This window comes from Pyxicephalus adspersus, chromosome 10 (assembly GCF_032062135.1).
Source record: "Pyxicephalus adspersus chromosome 10, UCB_Pads_2.0, whole genome shotgun sequence".
Taxonomy (NCBI): Eukaryota; Metazoa; Chordata; class Amphibia; order Anura; family Pyxicephalidae; genus Pyxicephalus; species Pyxicephalus adspersus.
Genome location: NC_092867.1, coordinates 21,087,098 through 21,102,183, shown reverse-complemented (window position 1 = coordinate 21,102,183; position 15,086 = coordinate 21,087,098). Strand labels below are relative to the sequence as shown.

Sequence of the window (15,086 nt, the reverse complement as noted above, 5' to 3'; positions counted from 1 at the left end):
TTAATGCTGAAGTGACATCATCTGTTGATTTCTGAAAAAAAACCCAGCCTTGTAGCAAACTGGTAAAGTTCAGTGGACATGATAGGTTTTGCTGCAATACTCATATTCAGTCAAGAGCTTTCCCCTCCTTTCCACTACTCTGTGTGAATGACAGCCAGTGACATTTAATTCAATACAGCGGGAGTGAGGGAGAATGAGCATAGAGCACCTTGCAAAAATATAACAATTGCAGTTGTTAGTAATCCAACACAGCAGATTACTAATAAACCTCCCTAATGTTGAGTACACTTATACACAATGTAGATTTGCACCCGAGATGGTTACAAATGATCATGTCAGGTAACAGGTGTGTATGGACCCCAATTCTTTTAATATGCAACTGACTATGACTGTCTTCTGTAAACTCCTCTTACTTATGATTGACGGACACAGTTGGCTTAATTCATAAGCATAGACAGGAAAGTAAATGAATACCTGTTGATGTCTGTATTCTGCATGATGACAATAGGTTTGAAGTATGTGGCTGGAGATGTGAAGGCAGCTGGCAGATCAGTCAATGGAACCGGACCTTTCACTGCCATCAGTTTACTATTCATGGCAACTGGTACAAAACCTATGACAAAAGGAGGATTTAAAATGTTATTAAACATGGAACACAACTTAAATAAGCACATCTGTCATAATAATAACAACTTTTGGGTTTGGGATGCACTGCTAAGCAGAAAAAAAAGGAAAAAAAAAACTGGACACAATTGCATTGAAATCAAAACTTTTTGTGTAACGAGAGATATTTTGATTGAATAGACTCAATGCAATTCAGACCAATTATCTAATTAATTTAAATAACGGAGAGAAAGAAAATCACATGTGTATGCCCAATTTAAAATAAATCAACTTCATGATGAAATTGCAGCTGCAAAGAACTGAATTGTAAGTTTCAGACTATTCCCATATACAGAGGCTCACATTTAAATTAGTCGTTTCAACTGCATTTAAATTAGAAAAACAAAATCTTCCTGCCATGGATAAAACACACCCTGGTCTTTGTGTGGAAGCAGTGGCTTCTTGGTAGAGGTGCAAGATACCTCTGTTAGAGTCAGAGCCAAAGCTCTCCAATCAGATTTTCCAATTGCAAACCTAAAGGTCTGATTTAGGAGGGGGTGTATCGAACTAATGCAGAAAGATCATTGACATCTTGCAGAGAACATGTGTCTCACTCTGCACTATGCTGATAAGGGATAGGCTTTTCTACTCGGACTGTGGCTGCTTTCTAAAAAATACTAACTCCAAGACTTCTTCCCCCTTTTGTTTTGATACACCTGGTGGATTTTCAGCAGGTTCAAACTGAGCGTTCAAGTAGCTTTCAAACAAGAAATATAAACCCAATCTGAGGTGCAATTACTAGTGAATTTTTTATCACCAGATTGTTATATAAACATGTTATATATATGCTAAATATAAAGTTCCACATTGCACAATACCTGAAGAAGACTCTGGCACGTAGGGAGCAGATACCTCAGATAATGGACGAGCCTGCATAAACTACAGGGGAAAAAAAAAAAAACAACCGTCTCCATCTTTGAATATTTTATTAAACAGAATGTTTCGTTCTCCAAATGATGCAGCTTGTTCTGCCCTAAAAAAATAATGTCCAAATCTTTCACTTTTTACTAACAGATCCATGGGCAGCCCCAAACTGATCATAGATGTTCAGATCTGACCGTAAAAAGATAAATGCATTTACGCAAAGTTTTTGCAAAGCACTGCTGTATGTCAAAATGGATAAGATAATCAGATTTTAACATGAACGGAAGATTTAGATCAGCGTTTCTCAAACTTTTTAACATGGGGGAACCCTGGAAATAACTTTCAAGTTTTCAGGGATCCCTGCTAAAATTACTATATCCACAGCTCACAGTATATTAGTATGGTGGTTATTGTGCAGAATGTCTCTTACATTACTGGCCAGTGGAATGAATGCCACCATTACATATAGTTAAAAAGATCATTGGTATCTGTAAAACTGACCTGAGCGTCACAAACTGCTCATTAACCCTTAGCAACCTCTGTAAGATTCCCAGGGTTTCATGGAACCAAGGTTGAGAAATACTGCTTTGGATTTACCAACAACCACACAGGGGTTGAATGCCCTTAATCAAATTATTAGTTGCTAGTGGTTTGTTTTCAAGAACTGAATTGATGGTGCAAAAAGTTAAATTACCAGTACAGCATTTTGTTGGTGTGCTCTGCTACAAATCACATTTACTTAGAGCTTTGTAGCCAAGTCACAGAGGTGAATGGTGAGTGATTTGTCGTTGGCACTCGTAAACAAACATGAAACGTTGTGGCTGATCTACAAGATTGCTGTAAAATTATCAAGTCCATAAAAAATGATTACCTAATAAGAAATTGCTTACAAAAAAAAATTGCCTTAACTAAATAGCTGCTCTGTTCATTTTAATGCTGTAAATGTATGAAACGCTTTAGGCAGACAAGCATGCACAGGAAACAGTTCGTCCACACAGAACTGCTTACCTGTTCCGTAAGGCTGAGTAAATGTGACCATATTGCCTTACTGTCCAGATTCTTTTGGAGTAAATATTTTCTGCAAATCTGAAAAACAAAAATAAATATTTTGACTGTTAACAAGCAATTTTTACAATAGCATTAAGAACAGCTTTTTTAATGCTATTATCTGCATGATCAAGATCATTTTGCACAGAGGGAATGCTCAAGTGTAGCATATTATTGTACATTATAAAGTATTATTTAAATAGTTAAAATGGCCTTGCTTCCACTTTAACAGATATATCTGCGACAAATGGACGTGAATAGTATATGTTGTAGATATAGATGGGGTTGTGTGTCGCACAAAGACTGAGATGGTGGTTTATAAAAGGTTACAGGATATATAAATTGGCAGACAGGAGCCAGATTATCTGTATTCTGGCCAGGGAAGGAGTGGGTGAGTTCTCTGGCTACCAATATACTGCAGGACTTTTGGTGTGGTGGAACAAAGTCTGCTGAAGCCAGCAAAATATCAAAATAAAACAAGAATGACTGTGAGATCCCCTAAATTGAACATTACAGTGTATTGCATTTACTGTACTCCATAAGTTACATTTTTTAGGCATGAACAGGAACCCAGCTGACACTTTCTAGATGATGCTACCTGTGGTTTTCTCTTCTTAACATTGGCTAAAAATATGTACATCTTCACTTTTTTCCCTTGCTATTTGATAGAAATGTCTCACAATTACTATAGTCATATTACCAGACTCTGGCTGTATCAGCACTTGCAGGATTATAGTATTGAATCATTATTTTAGGAAAATATACTTTTTCCCCAATCCTGCCTTTTTTCTCAATAGTTGGCCTGCCTTGGATCAGCAACATTTTCTTATTTGGGCTTTCTGGATTTTATGGAACTGGCAGTCTAAGAATATTAGTGGAATGTTACATATACAGCCCAGATTTGTCTTCTGTGCCTTTTTTCTATAGATGTTCCTGCGAGAGCACACAAAATATAATATGTATATATGCAATATTTTTCTCTCAGTCAGCAGCTTGGAAAGGGAAACATTTCTAGACCCTGATAATAGAGAATGCAGAATTTCTAAAGTTGAACCCCAGGAAACATCTTCGGTAGAAAAAACAAGGGTTAAATGTAATGTAACTACATCTTGCCAGGATAAAAAAAACTCAGAAAACTGTGGAGGGATGCAAGCAGTGTTACCCAGGACATTATGAGTTTACCACTTCAGGTTCTTGCATTTTTTAATGGAATTAGGCCCTGCAAAGGGCAGCCCCATAGATATTGATTGCCTCAACTAAATGATGTGGGGAGAGCAAGAAACAAAATCACTGCGCTAACACAACTGCTGCATGACCCAGAACAGTTTAATAGAGCTGTATCTCAGAAAGTAAAGAAGTATAGCGAACACATTAACAGTTAAATTCTGCTGTACTCTCCATGGATAATTCCTGAGGTCTTTATGCAGAAAATAAAGAATAAGGAATTATATTCAGGAATAGCTCAAAAATCTTTGTCGTGAAAGAACCGTCACTATGACAAGTTTCCACGGGAGATGAAAGAAATCTGTTGCTGGAGTCGAAACCTTGCATGGAGGTAAGGTGAGAAGGCAGGCCAAAGGGAAGCAAAAGCCTTCTGCTGGAAAATGTGCAAAGTTTGGTTCTGACTTCCTAAAACAGAAACACGTAAAAACTTCAAACAACAAAAAAAAAAAACAAAAACAAACAAGAGTATTAAACAAAGATTTTCTACATCTGCATCCCGCAGTAAAAGTTTTTCTCTACTTGATACGAGCCGCCCTGCAGATGCTGCGGCTTCTCCTTCAAGCCCTTGTAAAGTGTAATTGACTGCTAACATATCTTTGTGCAATTACCTGCAAGGCTTCATCTAAACTTGGTCTCTCTTCAGAGTCTTTCTTTGCCATCTGCAGTAGAAACCGCTTTAGTTTTTTCGGCAGTGCAAGCTTGTGATTAGCAGGGAAATTGAACTTCGCTGCTGACCATAAAATTGCTGCAATCCCGTAAACACAAGCCTGTAAAAGTAAAATGTGCACATATTAAATCTGTGGAGAGCTGAAACAGAGCAGCAGATAAAAAAAAAAAAAAAAAAGTAAACATTACGAGAGTGGAAAAGTAATGGAAGTAAATAAACCAAGAAGTAAATATAAACCAAGAAGATTATACCGATACGAACAAGATGCAGATTTGACTGAAGCTGCACTGGAAAGAAAAAAAACTATTTATTAGCAAATTATTAAGACTGTCTCCATTTATTATTTCACTGCAGGAGGCTGCTATTGAAACTTACCTTAAAAAAAAGTAATTAAGGAAGACCTCCAAGTTCATTTTGCATCTGGCTGCAGAACTTAAAGGAAAGATGCACTGAGAATATTTTTGCGTTGCTAACATCACTTTCTAATATTGCCTGTCACCCAGCTGTCATGCAGATCTATTGATGGCAATACGGAGTTAAAAGCAAAGGTGTAGCTTTTAAATTATAGATTGCTTTTCTAACAGGCATACTTGTGTCAGTGACTCAATGAATTGAAGTAGGAGGTAGCCAGGCAACTGGTATTTATTGAGGGTGGTGAGCAGTTAACACGCTAAGAATGTGTGTTGGGCAGAAAACCTAACAAAACATAAGTACCGTATTTTTTGCCGTATAAGACGCACTTTTTCTTCCCCAAAACTTGGTGGGAAAAGTTAGTGCGTCCTATACGACAAATGTGTTAAAAAAAATAATTAAAATATTATACTCACCCGATACCCGGATCCTGCGTGTGTCTCTGGCTGCAGCGTGTCTCTCTTCTCTCCTCTGCCAGCATCGTGTTTTCTCCTGTCTGTAAAGCAAAGCGAAAGAAGCCGGCACAGCGCCACCTGCTGTTCCCTGTCCTAACTGCCGTACAGTGGAAAAAAAGCACAGAGTGAAAAGAAGGGGAATTTGAATGACAGAGTGAACAGAAGGGGAGTTTGAATGACACAGAGTGATCAGAAAGGCAATTTGAAAGGTACAGAGAGATCAGAAAGGGAATTTGAATGGCACATGAGTGATCAGAAGGGGAATACCGGTATGAATGGCACATGAGTGATCAGAAGGGAAATAATCTTTCAAAATCTTTTTTTCTAGATTTTCCTCCTTTAAAATTGGGTGCGTCTTATATTCCGGAGCGTCTTATACGGAAAATACGGTATATTGTTTTTTTTTCAAAAAATGACAGTCTGGGATAACAAAATAGCATTGACATAAAACATGTAAGGTGCAAAGAGATCTCCACAAATTGCAAGACCTGCACAGACCAATCAAAATTAGCACTGAACAGACTAGACTTCATTAAAGTGAATTCCTATTGGCTGCTATAGGCTTGTGCATTTGCTTTTTGCATTATTTTTTAAAAGTTTTGTGATAACAGTGATGAAGCAATCATGCAGAGGGGCAATAAGGCAGATTTTACAGTCTCCACTCATTTCCATGGTTGAACGGATAAGTTATTCAGACCCTGATGTTCATGCAGGCACAGAAAATATAGTGCACTGGAAAACATTTTATTTTCGATTTTCTGATAGATTAGTTCCCACACTAACACCGATATGTGTAAATGACAGGCCTGTTAATCTAAAGAAATGTGCAGGACTTTAAGATCTGTTTTGCTGTGTTTTTAGCCCCTTTATATGCTGTAAGAAGTCAGAACAAGAACCAGCCTCTAGAAACACAGCTCAGTGCCTGATGCTAATGAAGCCTTAATCTGTCAGGGTGTATAGAGCCAAAGTGCTACTGATCTGCATAGTAGCAGAGCCAGGAACCCAGCAAGGATATGCTATGCAATTATAAGATATAAGGAGATTCTCTTTCAGATTAATATACGCATAGCTTTTTTAAAAGGGGCCCTGTCATAAAAAATAAATAGCATGTTACCTGTAATAAAAGACCATTACAGGTAGTCCCCGAGTTACATACGAGATAGGGATAGTAGGTTTGTTCTTAGGTTGAATTTGTATGCAAGTCAGAACAGCTAGATTATCTTATTAAACGCAATAAGGACAGATGTTTGTCTCAAGATATTATAGGTCAGCGTGGTGTCAGTTACTGTAAAAAATTCTCACTGTGAGTTAACCACAAACAAAGCAAAAAAAAAATCTTTATGGAGCCTAGAGATTCATTAACTTCTGGAGCAAGCTGTACTTTGATATGCAAAAAGAATCAACTGCAGAGTTTGTCTTGGTCATTAAAGAGTTACAGGAGGCTGCAGAAGAGCAAATAAAAATACACAGCTAAATAATAACTTGTGTGACTAATCCATGGCAATTCTACCTATGCATTTGTTAAACAAATAAATGCATTTTATGTGCAGATGGTACAAAAATGATTTTTACTTCCTTTAACCCCATGTACAGCAGAACTCAGGAAAAGGATAGGAAATACTTGGGGCCAATCAGACATATTGTATGATAGAGTTGTACATATCTTAGGACTGGAGAGAAACACAAATAATTTGTAAGCATTCCCATATATGTATTTCATGTGTGCATTATGCCATCTGCCCAAATGTTCACTATAAATGTAGTTAGATGATTCAGTTATACCTTTTCTGTTCCAACTCCATCACCATCATTAGAATACTCCGGGGGAACACAAAATGCATCAAAAGACTCTGGAAAAAAATATAAAAAACAGAAAGTTTAATGCGTAGGCATCTAACTTGGGAAAGACACACATTGTATGGAAACTTCAGCTAATTCATCTGTATGATTTTGGATTAAAAAAAAAAAAGCGTGCCATAAGAACCCAAACAAAGAAGCATATTACATACAAATATATATTACAGCCTCTCATTAACTTTCTGATTTACAGAGATGAATCCCCCATCCATTTGTAGCATCCTTTTTGTAAATTTACACTTAAATTCTTATGTTCAGCAGCTGCTTTTCATTTTTCTTGCCCTGTGTTACAGCTAAGCTTTGCTGGGCTCCCTGCTCAGGGCAAAACATCACCTCTTTGTAACAAGAGAGAATTGGTTGTATTAAGAAGCAGGAGAGCTGATTGAACTAGAAATATGTACAACTCTATTTAACTTAAAGCAGATGTTCCAACTAAAAACCACATTGCCCTATTTGATTCCTCCCCCATCCACAATATTAATACAAGTTGACTTCATTTTTTGGTCTGTTTATTTCTTTGGTCTTTTTACAATTATACCTAATCCAATTGAATTTGCATGAAATAGTGCAACTGAAATGCAAAAGAGACCCCCAAAGAGAACCTGGATCAGACAGTTATCTTCTTATTAAAAAGATGGAGGTGAGAGTCCAGATTTGCTGCAGCAAGTGGCAGATTTGAAGAGTAAAACAAGGGATATGGTGGACTAGTTAACGTTTATAATCAATATATAAAATAATCATTGGTCAAGGATTTATGTGGGGAGACGGGAGATCTATTTAACATTAAAACCAGTATCTCCGGTTTTACTAGATTGCTGGAATTTGAGCAAACTTTATTGCAGATTTCTATCTGCCTCTATTCAAAAAATAAAACCAATGCCTTTTTGCTATGGGATGATATTTTTTCTCTTATTAAAAAGATTTGTGGGCTATGCAGAGAGTGCAAGATCATCAATTCAGTAGTTCCATGTCTGGAAATAGAAGTACCCATTTCATCAACCTTGAACTTCTCAGGCTTTCCAAAGCAGGCTTAATGATAATGCAGCATGATAATGAACTTATTAATTTTATTATCTCTCATAAGGATGTTCATTATAAGTTAGTATACTATAAAAGATGGAAGTTGTATCGCCAGCTTGTATTTTAAGTTGAATGCCCCTACAGTTAGAAAGTCCTGTTTTGTAATGGCTGTCCTATACTTTTACTAAAAGGCCCTCTTTTAGAATCTACAGAAAACCAAAGAGTTAGGATAGCACCACTACTCTTAGGGATAATTACCACTGGCTATGGGATTGCAGATGTTGGTTTATGGCTTCCTCATGTCAGGAAACATTATCGCTTGGGGAGACAATACATGTAGTGTTTCCTTTCAGCAGACCCCACAGGGAATGAAGAAGGGTTGCAGTGAGGGGTACTAGTACTGCAGTGTTCTCCCCAGCGCCTTTTAGCCGGGCGCAGCGCCCGGCACTTTTCAGCAACTACCTGGCTGTTTTTGGGTGGTTACTGATGGGTTGGGTCACAATACAGGGGCTTGCACCCTCCTACAATTTCTTCCCACCCAACTTAAAAACCTGACCTCTGCAAATATGCAGATGCTGATTCTTTTTTTTAATCAAACAAGTGCTTGAGTGTCTGGCAAGGTGCAGCCGTGCATTGTAAAGGCAAGAGTGAACCTGCCCCTAAACTCCAGCGCTGCCTTCCTGGTACTGCTCTGTTGTCCAAAGGTAGAAATGTTTAAAAAAGAGTTTGGAGGGGGCTAGTAGGAAAAACTGAAGATAAACAGTCTCAGACTTCTCTTGAGAAGAGAAAAGGCAAATTTACCCCCCCCCCCCCTCATTAGTACACCTAAGCATTTTGGGGACAGGTGATGTGATGCTCAAGAAAACCTTTGAGATGTCCTAAATTAAGAAGCTTTTGGCTAGTGCAAGTGTGCTGTAAAAGTTTTGCCCTACAATATATTTCTATTTTTAGTTGGATTACTGCAAAAACTGACAGTGCACAGGGTTCTTCAAGGTGTCCCATACTCACACAGTGAGTGTTTCCATTATCACCTGCTAGATTCTCCATAGGAAATGGGGGGGGGTTGAGTAATGCTACTATAAGTTCTGTTTATATGCCCCCTTGCAGTGGGATCTCTTTGGCAAACCTTGAACATGTTAAAACACCAATTGTGGGACTGCCCTGTAGATAACCAATAAAAATGGAACAACCCATTCTAGATAGTCATGTCCTTCAAGGTAAACAAAAAAAGACCGGGAAATACAAACAACTTTTAGGAAAACTTCATAACATTTTTTCCAAAACTCTTATAAAGTTTACATTTTGCTAACGTTAGGTTTGGTGGATGACATATTGAGACTTTCACAGCCACAAGACGGATTGGCTTACCTTCATCTCCATGGGTGACAAAGAGGACTTCCCCACTGTGACTGACCAGTACTGAGTCCAGACATAAAATGGCTGCAAATTAGTAATAAGAGACATGGACAGTTTACTATATCACTAAAAACAAGATTACATGCTGTAAAATTTCATCATAATATTATCATGTATTTATATAGCACCAACATCTTCTGCAATACTTTACAAAATGAAACTCACCAATAGTCCCTCTGAGGAGCTCACAATCTAAAGTCCCCGCTATAGTCAAAGTCTAAGGCCATTTTTTGTGGGGAAGACATTAATCATCAGAAATTACATACGACATGAGTTAACTACAGATATAATATAGTAGTACTAAATGGCAGCAGCTACAGATTAAGTAGAGCTGACTTAAAATCAAATTTTCCTGAGTATTCTGAAAGAAAGTAATGACAGTGCCACAAATGCAGAGGTCATACAATCACAATACAGTATAGTGGTTCTGCCAGGCAGAATACAATACTTTCACACAAGCCAGTACCAGGCCTGGGTTCCAATGTGTGCCATTACGTCAAAATCAGTTGATCATCTGCCAGCAATAAAAGTCTTTTGTACAAGTGGCACAAATGCCCTCTGTCAGTAGTCCTGCAGGAGACAGCCATAATAAGGGTCTTATTTCCAAGCCAGGAGGATGGCCCCCGCATGAGCAGGATTTCCATTCTATAGATAACTGTGTCACTGAAGGCCAGTCTGCTGCAAATTATAACTCAAAAAGCATATCTGGTCGTTATTACTTATATCATATGAGCAACAAAATGGCTAGAAATGTATGTGACCTATTGACAAAAAATAATTGAACTTTTTACTTTTAAAATGAAAATTCACAGTATATATATATATATATATATATATATAATTAGATTTTTATTTTTAGCCAGCAGGTAGATTTAGCTTCCTCGTTTTTACGTGCAGTTCATCTCATTACAGTCAATTGTAAAAAGCCAGTTTGCAAATAATGAATCCATGACTCAATGCCTATTGAATGGCTCAGCCTGAGGTTTCAATGACCTCAAGGAAAACAGTTACTGCTGTGCTGTCTGCTAAACTACAGGACTCTTGGAAATGTATGCAATAAATAGGTATTTGTAAAAGAATGATTGTATAAACAGTGCACAAACAGGCATGAAGCATCACACTTAAAACAAATACCTAAAATAAAGTAAAATTTATCTTTTTAATGTATTAAAAATAAAGATATAATAATAAACTTTCCCAAGTCAGTGCAGCTGTACTGCAGAGGAATGGACAGCAGATCAGTGAAGGAATATATACACAACTGCCAAATTTAGTGTTGGATCTTGGTAACTACTGAATTGTGAACAGAGGGGAGTGGGTTAAGTCAGTGTATGGGGCAAAAGGAAAAAAGGGAAAGGGAAAATAAAGGGGACTTGATGATTAAGATTAAATATATGGGCTAACATGCATTTTTACTAAGAACGATTATCAAAAGAACATTATACAGCAAATCATTATAGAGAAGGATGGAATGTAACATAATATACCTGGATAGTCGATGTAGGTCTTCAGCGTACACAAACACTCGTGACACAGTGCCCACAGTTCATCTTCTTGTAAAGGCTTGCCGTAATTTATTAAAATGTCTTTCAGGTGAATCCACTAAAATAAGAGGTACCCAAAACATAACAAGGATTACCACATGCGGGTTACATATAGATTCATGATATCACCCTCTATACATCAATGGCAGGGAGGATACAGACCGCAGAATTCAGGAGCTTTTCTAAGCCAGCGTTTTCCAGAAGCCAATAAAATACAAATTCCTTATAGTCTGCTATCCTGACATTAAAAGTGGAGCAATATCATATCTTTAAAATTTGAGGGGTACATGCAAAAAGCTTATATTTTATGAACAAATATCTTTATTTTTAGAGCGTACAATATTCTAATACTGCACTGCAAATAATGTTAGAATATAGAGCAAATCCAGGCTACATGTAAAGCTATTAAAATCATACAGCAAACACTGCATACCTTAGTTCAGTATTTCTCAATCAGGGTTCCTTCAGACGCTGCTAGGGGTTCCTTAAGAACAATTTGTCTCTCTCAGGTCAGGTTATGCTCAAGTTTTTTTAAACCTTCATCTCTAGCATATTACCAACTAGTCAAAACTGACTGACTGTTTTGTTAGCATGGGAGTATATAATGTGGCATAACCAAGTCAATATCTTAAAATATGCAAAAAAAAAAAATGTACCTGCTGCTCCTCTTGTAAAGTCTCGGACTCATGTCCATCGAAGCTCACATCCACCTCAGGACTGTTGACATGTCTCGAGATACAGCCCATATCCTCCTGATAAACTGGCGGTGATATCAATGTTTCATGTACTTTGTGTTGCGTTCTATTTACCATCACAAATTCTGGATCTATATCCAAGGAATCTGCATATTTTTGCAGAGATCTTTTTTCCGTACATAACATTTGTTGGGTTTCCTGTTCAAGAGCCATGACTAAATTTTCATATGAAACTTGTGAATGGCACTTAGATTGTCCAAGAGGAGATAGACAATTTGAGTTGCTTGGCAACTGGAGACATGAATTATCAAAAGTGACATGTTTTGACTGATTTGCTTGTCCATTGCTAGAATTTTCTTGGTCGTCCGTACTTTCATTTGGGGATAAACAACTGGGTACAGAAGGCCAACTTTTTAAGGTGACCATTCCTCCACTTGGTGGAGACGGTGACAGAGCATGTTTATCAACCTGGGTAACCACAGAGGAGTTTTTATTTCTGCGCTGCCTTTTTAAAGAAAGTTTTGCTATTTCATCTTCAATCTTTACCCTGTCAAAGTTCTCAAACTTTTCAAATGATGGCAATTTTGTCCTTTCCCGCTTGTTTTTCTTAAGGTGGTAGCCAAATGAGTTTGGAGAGGAACATGGCTTATCTGTTCTTAATTCCACTTCCCGCCATCCGTTGTGAAATTCTTCTTCATGCAATGAGGTAGAATTATGATTTATGCAACTGTTAGACAAACTGCTATCATTGACAGATATAATATGGTTGGCCCATCCCTTTGCATTTGTTGATTCTTTAGAACTGTCCTTTGCATTGATCCCCTTCCAGAGACTGTCCCAGCCATCTACACCGGAAGAAATAAATATACTTTAAAATACATATCAGTAATTGTAATTATTACAAGTTAAGGTGTTTGGTGAATTCAGATTTTTCAATGTCATGTTGTAGAGTTTACAAATCCATTCAGGGACTCATACCCTTAGGGCCATAGACATTGGCTTTCCTGCTGATGTCACAAATGTTTTTTCCTCTAGCACATAATTCCTAGCTACTACACGAAACCTCAAAAACAGACAATGATGTTCAGGGCAAAGTTGTTCTGTAATATCAGGCCAAAGCTCAAAATTAACTCGTAAAGTAATATATATATATATATATGTGCAGGCTTTCATTATTGGAGCTTATTCAGATTGGGACAACTAAATGAACTCCTTTCCTTTTCATTGAACTGTATGTTACACACATACATATGGCCAATAGCTGTCCTCTACAAATCCAGATTATATTTCTTAAAAGTAAGTCTGGGGTAACCTGATCTCTATTTATTCATTGCTATATATGTTCTAATTTTGGTTCACTCATACATTAGTGAAAGGATCACATTTGGAGAGGCACCTTAATGTGGTATGTGGCTTTTACATATATGTCTCTGTGTATGCACCAGAAACATCTGTTTTCAATAAAATCCAAGAAACAGGTTGTAATTTTACCTCCATGCAGGCGAAACGGGCTGAGCATTGGGGAGTTTAGTTTTAAGCTAGGACAAAGGTTTCTTGGTCTATCAGACACAATTCTTTCTTTTCCAAACTATTACTAGTGCAATTCAAACATGTAAATATGATGGTGCCCGCAGAAAAACTAAGCTAAATGTAGAATCTGAAATAAAAGGTTGTTATATATTTGCATAAAGTTGAACCTAGTTATGTTGACACACCAGTTCCTTAAATGTCCGTGTGCTGCAAGGACTGACACACAACCGGTAATTACTGGGTTTATGCAAGATCCTGAATATTAAAGTAACCTTTTCTTAAGAATGTAAGCACGGTGGTATACAGATAATCTGCTCTGACAATTGTTTACAATGCAATCATCTCTTTGACACGAACAGCCCAAGTAGACTTAACAGCATTGTTAATGATTTTCAAATGCTTGGTTGTGGGCATTTGTCTGCAGCTCTGCAGGAAATCAGTGACATGTGGCTGCCACGGGAAGTGAAGAGGTGTCCTTGATGTGTGGGCTGTAACTGATATCCTGGCCTTACCTTCCCTATGCTATGAAAATGTAGCGTCCAAATGTGAAATAACTGGAGTGGAGATAGAATAAAACAATTACTCCAACAAAGGCAAATATAAAAAATTTTGCTGACAGCAATAGTTTTTTTTTTTTTTAGACCACCTATAAAAAGAAATAGGTGTTCATGCTTTCTGGCAGGAGCCAACTCAGTTGGTCCCTTTTATAGGACCTATGGTAACCAATAATTTAAACTCCTGGTACACTCCTGGTACATAGATAAGCACAGCACACAGCAGTGCACTGGATGTTTGATAAACCGAGAATGGCATCGGATACGGATCTTTGGCAGAGACAGCATCTAAGCCAGCGACAGAGACACTATTCTTATACAGTGGGTAAAGGGGATGCCATTCTGATCAACACCTGATAAATTTCAGATGAAGTCCAATTGATTTGAAGTGGAACACAGTGGCAGTTTAGGTAAATGATCAACATCAGGAAGATATCAACCATTTACATAATTGTGCCAAATAAATCTAAGCCTATGGCCAGCTTGATAACCTATGTCATTTGCCCAGGATATGTCTGACATCTCTAGGAATTTTTTAAACCGTCATAAAAATAAGAACAAACCCATGAATTTTTTTAACAATTATCCTGTACTGAATATAGTTTCCAAATACAACAGTTGGGGGGATTCTTCAAACAACAGAGAAGCATAGAAACATACATTGATTATCTGACTACACCATGGTTCTTACATCACTATGTGGATTATTATTTCTGCAGCTATTGATCAAGACACATGAGTAGAGAAGATTTACCTTGTACAGCGCTGACTGATTCTATAGAGAGGACTCTTCTTCCAATAGATGAAAGGCTTCGACAAACAGACGCAGAGGAACAGTTAAGCTTTTCTTCACACTGTGATATAATGCTCTGTATGCACAGAAGATTTATTTCATATGAGATCCATAAATATACATTTTGCATGCTTCACAACAATAGATCAATAAAGTTATGTTTTTCTTTGCTTTTTAATTCTACCAGAACAAGTATGGATAAAAAACAGTGAGATCATTGGTATAACCTAAAGAAGAGCTCCTTGCTTGAAAATGCACAGGAAAGGTATAGGAAAAAAAAACAAAAACACATTTTGCCTAAACTTGTGAAACCCATCAATAACACACAGTGGCTAAAACGTTTTAA

The 15,086-nt window shown here is 37.4% G+C and overlaps 1 protein-coding gene across 1 annotated transcript in view; it reads right to left on the bottom strand.

The window, feature by feature from the left end:
- KNDC1 (kinase non-catalytic C-lobe domain containing 1) overlaps positions 1-15,086 on the bottom strand; it is a 68,188-nt gene that overhangs the window by 35,124 nt on the left and 17,978 nt on the right. Inside the window, exons 5-13 of the mRNA XM_072424863.1 lie at positions 14,702-14,816; positions 11,825-12,708; positions 11,112-11,226; positions 9,577-9,648; positions 7,114-7,181; positions 4,407-4,565; positions 2,536-2,613; positions 1,482-1,542; positions 475-613 (exon numbers count right to left, since the gene is read on the bottom strand). Coding sequence (XP_072280964.1) covers positions 475-613; positions 1,482-1,542; positions 2,536-2,613; positions 4,407-4,565; positions 7,114-7,181; positions 9,577-9,648; positions 11,112-11,226; positions 11,825-12,708; positions 14,702-14,816 — 1,691 coding nt within the window. The remainder of the gene's footprint in view (positions 1-474; positions 614-1,481; positions 1,543-2,535; positions 2,614-4,406; positions 4,566-7,113; positions 7,182-9,576; positions 9,649-11,111; positions 11,227-11,824; positions 12,709-14,701; positions 14,817-15,086) is intronic.